We start from the raw sequence: 8411 nt of genomic DNA on the forward strand, positions 1-8411 counted from the left end.
TAATGGACCAACCACACATCTGAGTGTGTGTGTGTGTGTGTGTGTGTGTGTGTGTGTGTGTGTGTGTGCTCATGCTGACGTGCTTTCTGCAGGAATGTGAATTATTCCTGTGGTTTCTCGGTCGACGTTCCTGAGTGGTTGCGTCACCCGGATGACTGTCTGGCAGCTGTTTCCTAAACTATGAAAGAAAAACCAGAAAAGGATATTTTTAGTCCCTAACGGAGACAAATGTGTTTGGTTTGATAATGGCTTTTAATAGCACACTCCGTCATTAGGGAGAGTTTACAGAGGAACTGTTTCAGCACTGCCTCTGATTATATACTAAGATAAATGCTTTTATTTAGAATTATAGGACATTCAAAGTCTCCAGCTTCATCTGACCAGTTTATTAAAAATGTCACATCTTGATATTGGCATTACAGATTTCACCACAGCTCACACACTCATAAACATCAGTCCCCTTTATATGCCTGACTTTTTTTTTTCTCCCAATAAAGAAAGTGAAAAAAGAAAATCCTAGCTCCATCTCTTTGTCTTGATCCCACGTCTCATCCTTTCATCAAGTTAAGAAGTGGAAATCTGTTCAGCTGCATAACTTCTGCTGACAAATAAAACTAACTAACTAACGAAGCGTCAAACAAACAAAAGGTTTGGTGATTCAAACCAAAGGCACAGTAATTGAACTCAAGTCCTGGTGAAACTAATCTCAAAAATAAAGACAGTTATAACATTCACGTTATAACCGATATCTTTATAATTTACATTTATACAAGTGATATATAAGATCTATAAGCGACAGAGAATTGTTAGCTGAGTCTGCAGCCCCTCTTCGGCCTGATGGAGCTTTTTACACTGAGTTTCAGTTAATTTGTTTATCTGATCGTTCCAAACTTAACTGCTTTAGTTCACCCTCATGCTCTCATGACGTAATTTGAGGGCGCAGCAGGCAGCTGATTTTACAGAGACAGCTCTAAATACCCATGTATGGAAATATGCAACATCATGATTTTCATCTTCCTACTTTCAACCAGTGAGAAAAACACAAACAAAACAAAAAAATACAGAACGTTCTGATGCGTTGTAAATCAAGCAGTAAATTGGGTGTTTGTGTAGGAAAATGTGATTTCAGGGAAATTAACTTTGAAACTATAAAAACTGATCTCTGTATTATAAGTCCAGCTTTGTGTTGTTGAGAGAAACAAATGATGCTGAACTGCTGGAGCAGATCACCAGAAACTACCCAGGGGGCATCCAAAGCCCTCGGTTTATTCCACAACTCTTGTGTCCACATAATTTGATTAACTGAAAATTGATTTGGAATTTTCATCACTCAAGTACAATTACAACCGTGTTGGGCCTTCGTCATCGATCATGCGGCTCCATACTTGCTGGAACTGTGTCTAAATCTGGTTTATTGTTTTTCTATAGTACAAAGTTGTGTTTTATTTAATTTCTCGAATTTTGTGTATTTCTTCTTTATTTAACTCACAGAAAACCTCAGATTGTGTTTTTAGTGTGCAATTAACAACCGTTTTATTTGAGCAGCATCATACAGTTCGTGATGATACATAAATATTATAAAGTAGAATAAACCTGAGGAAATGAATCCAGCTGAGATCAGTCGCACGTGGGCCTGGGGTGGCGGCGCCCTCGTGTGGTGTTTTATTGATGTAGTTTTTCACAGACACTGCTTTGTTTACAACGGTACGTGAACGCATCACAGTCCCTTCGTTGTACTTCCCCTTTAAGTGCACACTGACGTGACCTGAGGTAATCTGGGTGAAAGAGGACGGAAGAGAAGACTGAAGAGAGGACAGGCAGTGCAGAGGACTGAAGAGAGGACTGGAGAGAGGTCTGAAGAGAGGACAGACAGTGCAGAGGACTGAAGAGAGGACAGACAGTGCAGAGGACTGGAGAGAGGACTGGAGAGAGGTCTGAAGAGAGGACAGACAGTGCAGAGGACTGGAGAGAGGACAGACAGTGAAGACTGAAGTGAAGACAGGCAGTGCAGAGGACTTGAGAGAGGACAGACAGTGAAGAGGACTGAAGATAGGACTGGAGAGAGGACTGAAGTGAAGACTGAAGTGAAGACAGGCAGGCAGTGCAGAGGACTTGAGAGAGGACAGACAGTGAAGAGGACTGAAGAGAGGACTGGAGAGAGGACTGAAGAGAGGACAGGCAGTGCAGAGGACTGGAGAGAGGACAGACAGTGAAGAGGACTGAAGAGAGGACTGGAGAGAGGACTGAAAAGAGGACAGGCAGTGCAGAGGACTGGAGAGAGGACAGGCAGTGCAGAGGACTGGAGAGAGGACAGACAGTGAAGAGGACTCTGACAGGTATAGTACTTATTCAGATCAGATGTGTGATGGTAATAATATGTTAATGACTCAGTGTGTTTTAATTAATGTGTTTACTTTGAACCAACTGGAGCAGGATCTCAGATTAGGTTATTGATGAGCCTCTGTTTTACAACTGGTTTGAATTAAGTGATCACACAAGGAAATATTTCCATTATGGAGTTACAGAAGTATCTACTAAGATATACTTTTAAAAGTATTTCTCTTTGTGCCTGTCTTTCTCTTCCTCTCCCTTGAATGTTTTTATTTTTCATGTCTTTTCTAATCATCGTGAATACACGTGAAATACCAGAGCTCGTTCATGAAGCGGCCGTTCAGAGACTTAGTTGAAGAACAGTGGAAACACAGAGTTTCTCTGGTCATAGCTTCTTCAGGATCAGAGCTGCAGTTTCTGTTTCCTCCCCCACTCTGACCTGCCCTCACTAATAAACACTCATCACTAGTTATCAGGACCTGATCAGTGCATGAAGTAACTCAGTTTGTTTGATTCCACAGTTTATGAGGTTGCATCCAAACATCATGAAAAACAAGTCATTCACATAATGTGTGCGCTCAGTACAACATGAGAGGCGACACACACACACAGGACTCAGTGTTTAAAGCGACGTGAGCTCGTTCATTTTTATCTGTATGAACCGAAATAGTTCTTATAAATGATGGTGTGAACTGGCTCAACACTCCTCATCAGTCTCTGTGTACACCCTGAGTCACTTCCATTAACAGTCCATTGTAGAGGGGGGTTGCAGAGACTAGTTACTTTTGAATTATAGGCATTATGATGCCATTTTAGCGAATGAACCATTAGAAAGAAATTATAAATTAACGAAAAGTAAAAAAAAAACCTTAACCATAAGTTTATTAGGTTCTTTATGGGGCCCCTGGTAATTCGGGGCCCAAGGCAATTGCAGACCTTTGCCTAATGGTTAAGTCCGCCTCTGGGTGAGGATTGGATCTCTGGACTTTGCTCCTGGTGTCTGTCAAAACAAACTCAGACGACTTCTCTCTCTTTAAGGTCCATGAAGAGGATAGTTCACCCAAAAATGAAACTTCCCTCATCATCTACTCACCAGTCACCACTGTGCAGATGGAGGGGTGAATAGTGTTGCAGCCAAATCCAATACAATTGAAGTGAATGGTGGTAATTCTGCAGGCGTATAAAAACAACAGAAAAAATACACAAAATGCCTCCATACTGTTCCTGTGGAGTCATCCAAGTGTCCGCAAGCCCCGACATTCACATTCGTCTCGAATCGGCATCATTTACACCAAGTTTTTAGTCTAAGTGTCGTCTGTGATCCTCATGCAAATGTGTCTCTTCTGCTGCTCATTGGGACACAACCCCCCCAGTGAAAGAGCCTTGAGATAATGATTGTTATGATTAGATGCTACACAAATACAATTGAATCGGAGTGAATCCAGTGCCCTGTGTGCACATGTACGACCTGTCAAATGTGTTTGATCTGTTTATTTTTTTACAGGTGTGTGCAGCAATGGAGTTGAACGTTGCTAAAGTTATCGTTCCAGCAGGAGGTATTATCATCCTCCCATTCCTCACTTTTATTACCTTCCTCTTCTGGCCAGGAGCGCTGCTGAAGGCCTACAACTGGTAAACACACACACAAACACACAAACACACACACACACACACACACACACACATAGTGCTGAGTCACTGTCATGTAACAGTTTTATCAGCAGCTTTGAAACTGAGTAAAGTTCAAGACCAAGACAGAAAAAGCAGAAACAGTGAAACATTACATAAAATAAGTTCAGTGCTGGAAATAGGTCATTAGCTAAAGACACGGGTACATAGATCCATCTGTAGACTGTTATTTTGTCTTGTAAAATAAAGTGTGTAGCACATTACTTGTCTATAGACATTGATTGGTCATCAGGCATCAACAGTGAAGGCTCTCTGACTAGTTGAATCAACATTTTGTTTTAATACTTGTGCTGGATTTTCACCTGATGGAGTTGACAGACGTTCGATTTTTGTGGACGTTCACATCAGCTACAGCAGCTTAATACACAGCTGTGCACCCTCTTCAACATCTCGGCGATGAACATCTGGGCCTAAACATTCTGCTGTCATCTTTCGCAGGTTTATACGTCGCAGGATGGGGCTGGTGCTCAGCTACTCTTACAGTGGAAGTTACCGCTTTGGTTATTTCAGCCGCGGTACACCAGGGGGCGCCGTTCCATCGCTGCTGATGCTTCACGGCTTCTCCGGCAGCAAGGACATGTGGCTGCCCCTCATTAAGGTAGCACATACACACAAACATTGTTTTTTTTTCATATGTACACAAAGTAAGAATTATGAGAAAAGATGGATTTTTTCTGTGTGTTTGTATTTTTGCCGCTAGTTCCTCCCCAAAGATTTGCATATAGTGTGTGTGGACATGCCGGGACACGAGGGGACGAGTCGCACCAGCGTTGAGGACTACAGCATCCAGGGCCAGGTCACCCGGATCCACCAGGTCTGTTCAAAACAAGAGTTCAGTGAAAGTTTCTGGTTTCAGGACGAAAACGCTTGACACAGCCTGAAAATAAATATGGATCTCTACTTCCCCATAATACTAAAATATTCCAGATACACCAATACATGTGCTCGACCAGTTAGGATGTTTCTCCTGATTTTTATACCGTCATACAACTAATTAAAACCAAACTTAAATGTTGAATATGTAAATTTGGCCACTGGGGATGATTGACGATGTTGTGAAGTTGGTTTGTTTCGCAGCAAAAAGGTCAAAAAGAGTGACAGTGAAAAACAAAACAGCCCACTGGCTAACTGGCTAACTGGCTAACTGGCTCGTGGTGTGTGTTTCCTTCATCATACGTCATTTTCCCCAGGAAGTTACGTATATCAGAGACGGGCAAATCCAAGGGTAAAGCAGATACGATGCAACTAAGAGCCGATAAAAATTAAACATCCGATTACTTTGAATAAAACTGAGAACTCCTCTGGGTTTGAACGTTGAGAAAAATGTGTGTACCTTGACGTTTTAGCTCGGCCCATGTCCCATCCACTAACATAAACGAGGTGTGTTTATGACCATACAGCAGCCAACCACCAGGGGGCGATTGAGATGCTTTGGCTTCACTGTATGGGAGCTGTCATGTTGTCCATCTTTATGAACGGTCTGTGGGTCAGAGTCTAAACACTTCTCTGTCTGTGCAGTTTGTGCAGAGTATCGGTCTCGATAAAAAACCCTTCCACCTGCTCGGGATCTCGATGGGTGGGAATGTTGCTGGGGTGTACGCTGCCCGCTACCCCGCTCACCTGTCCTCCGTCAGCTTGATGTGCCCGGCAGGTAAATCGTCTTCCTCCAGGATTCAAACCTGAGACTTTTTCATGAGGAAGAATTCAACTTTTTTTCTTCTTCTCATCCTCTCTGTGCTCCAGGTCTGGATTCTCCCAAAGACTCTGAGTTCATCACTCATATGAAGGAGCTGGAGGCGAGTCAGAAGGAGGAGTCGATCATTCTGATCCCCAACACACTTCAGGAGATGAGGAACATGCTGAGACTCAGCTGCCACACCCCTCTTAACCTCAACCGACAGGTACAGGACTCCTGTCTGTCTCATGAACATTAATACTTCAGGGCTTCTACAGCTGCTGTTTCTGCTGCTGCGTTATTTGGAATATGCCCAAACACATTTTGGGTCTTGTGATATCTCAAGAGCAGCTCCAGGTAATTCCAGCTTCAAATTTGGTTCACTCGCAGGTGAACTGATTTGAATTTGATGGTCAAAGGTCAAAGGTCAAAGTCACAGTCCTGGTCTTGCGAATGCAACAACTCAGGAGCATCTTGAAGAAAAGTATTCACACTTGGTACAAATTTTTACTTGGACTCAAAGATGTTTCGGCCTCTTGAAGATGATATGTCAATGCTTCAAATCATCATCATCAAATCATCAGTTGTCATTTAAATTTACAGATGAACTGATTAGATGATCAATGGTTAAAGGTTAAAGGTCAAAGGTTATGGTGACCTGCACTGGCTGGAGGATGCATGTGACTGCAAGGTGGTCATTTAAGTTGTGTGTGTGTTTCGTCAGGTCCTCAAAGGTTTACTAGACAACAGAATCCCCAACAACGGCTTCTACAAAGAAGGTCAGTCTGCAAAGTTTCAAGTGTACTTCACAATAAAAGCCGCTTATGGAAAATAATCTTTTTTTTCTTAATCCTCATTAAATGAAAACATTTCAATTGTTGATCATGTTGTGGATGTTAATGAAAAAAAAAAAGTTTCAAACTTTGTTGGCATCATCTTAACAGTGATTAAGTTTTATTTTTTATTGTTTAAGTGTTACTGGAGATATCTGGGGAGAAGTCTCGTTACTCGCTGCAGGAAAACATGCATCAGATCACAGTGCCCCTGCAGGTCATCTGGGGGAAGGAAGACCAGGTAATGGAATCCCAGTGATGATGATGGTCACTTAGAAACCAAATATATTAAAGTAAAAGGCAGAGACACACTGAATGTAAATTCAACAAAGAGACTGATTGATACAGCTTAGTGATACATTTATTATATTTTATTCTGCAGCACATTTCATACACAGAATGCAGCTTTACACAGCAAAAGAAAATGAAAAGATGATTCCGACTGTAAGTGAAAGAATAAACAGTTAAAAAAGTATAGCAAAAAAGTTTAAAGAAGAAAGTTTAGTTTAATGTAAAAAAACAACATTATTATAGTCTCTAATCGTGTCAGTGGTTCTTGTTTTTATTTTATCTTTTATTCTAAGTTCCTTCTAAGTGGGACTTCATTGTTTCTTTACCAACTTTAAAACTAACCATGGAGCCGTGCTGCTCACACTGTTATTGAAAAGATTCATATAATGAACCACACATATGACGAGCTGTTAATAAACGTGTGTCCTGTCCCTCAGTTGCTGGATGTGTCGGGGGCATCGCTGCTGCAGGCGGCACATCCGAGCTGTCAGGTGGAGCTGTTGGACAACTGTGGTCACAGTGTGATGGTGGAGCGGCCCAGGAAGTCTGCCAAGCTCGTCATGGACTTCATGTCAGCGCATAAAGTCAATGGAGAAGATAAGAAACGGTCCTGATGACCCCTGACCTCATGATGACGGTGAAGAGAGTGATTGTGAAGATGAAGATTAGAATAGTGATGATGTACATGATGAAGGCAATGATTGTGGTGGTGATACACTGGTATTGTTTATTGTAAGACTTTTCCAAGACAGCCTTTAGATATGTTAACACTGAAAAAACGCACAAACATGCCTCCAACTGAAGTTACTCTGGATTTCACACAGCACCAGGATGTAATCTCTGTTTTAGATATGAAAACCGAGTGAAAACATTCCATGTGAGGATTTTTCACATTTCTCTCTCAGAAAACTGTATTTCTGTCTCGTTTCACTGAATGACAGATGTCTGTTTGTGTCTCATCTGTCCTGCTGCATATTTAATCTCAGAAACATTCCGAATGATGAATGGGAAATTATTGATTTATGTGTTAGTTGTATAAACTTTTGATAAATTATCACTTGTAATCACTTGTTAAGGATTTGCTATGAAAAATTAAAACTATTTCACAGCTTAAATCATAATGTTTGCATATTCTTACATAAATCTTTTGCTCTTAACCTGCAATATGCTAAACAAAGAGTTCTGTAACTCCCAATAAAAACAGCCTCGTAACAAGAAATATGACGAATCATTTGTGTATCAAATCACTTACAGGTATTTAATCCTGTCAGGCCTGACATGACATGTACCAGGTCACTTTAAATGAGTGTGCACAACCATTAATTACATTCTTTTTACATAACTCAGTGTATTTGTATATATTCATCGACTGTAGATAAAGATGGACGACTTGACAGCTCCCCTAAAGTGAGGCCAAATCATCTTGATCGCTGGCTGCACATAAATTCATGAATCCTGCCTCATCCAAAACTAAAACGTTCATGTGAAATAATTATTTTCATCAAAGATAATTTCTGTAATTTCTAAAGAGGCATCAGGGGTCATGTGACGTGACGACATCAGTGATAACTTCCGTAAACATTCGTGCTTTA

At 41.2% G+C, this 8411-nt stretch overlaps 1 protein-coding gene across 1 annotated transcript; it reads left to right on the forward strand.

Annotated features, from left to right (window-relative positions):
- Positions 1-1739: 1739 nt before the first annotated feature.
- On the forward strand, positions 1740-8038 carry LOC109635415 (abhydrolase domain containing 6, acylglycerol lipase). Its single transcript, XM_069516624.1, has 9 exons — positions 1740-2336; positions 3836-3963; positions 4459-4618; positions 4721-4834; positions 5539-5671; positions 5764-5921; positions 6420-6474; positions 6669-6769; positions 7257-8038. The coding sequence occupies exons 2-9, from the start codon at positions 3848-3850 to the stop codon at positions 7431-7433; spliced, it is 1014 nt and encodes a 337-aa protein (XP_069372725.1). The 5' UTR covers positions 1740-2336; positions 3836-3847; the 3' UTR covers positions 7434-8038.
- Positions 8039-8411: the final 373 nt, after the last annotated feature.

The sequence above is a fragment of the Paralichthys olivaceus genome, chromosome 2, assembly GCF_024713975.1.
Source record: "Paralichthys olivaceus isolate ysfri-2021 chromosome 2, ASM2471397v2, whole genome shotgun sequence".
Taxonomy (NCBI): domain Eukaryota; kingdom Metazoa; phylum Chordata; class Actinopteri; order Pleuronectiformes; family Paralichthyidae; genus Paralichthys; species Paralichthys olivaceus.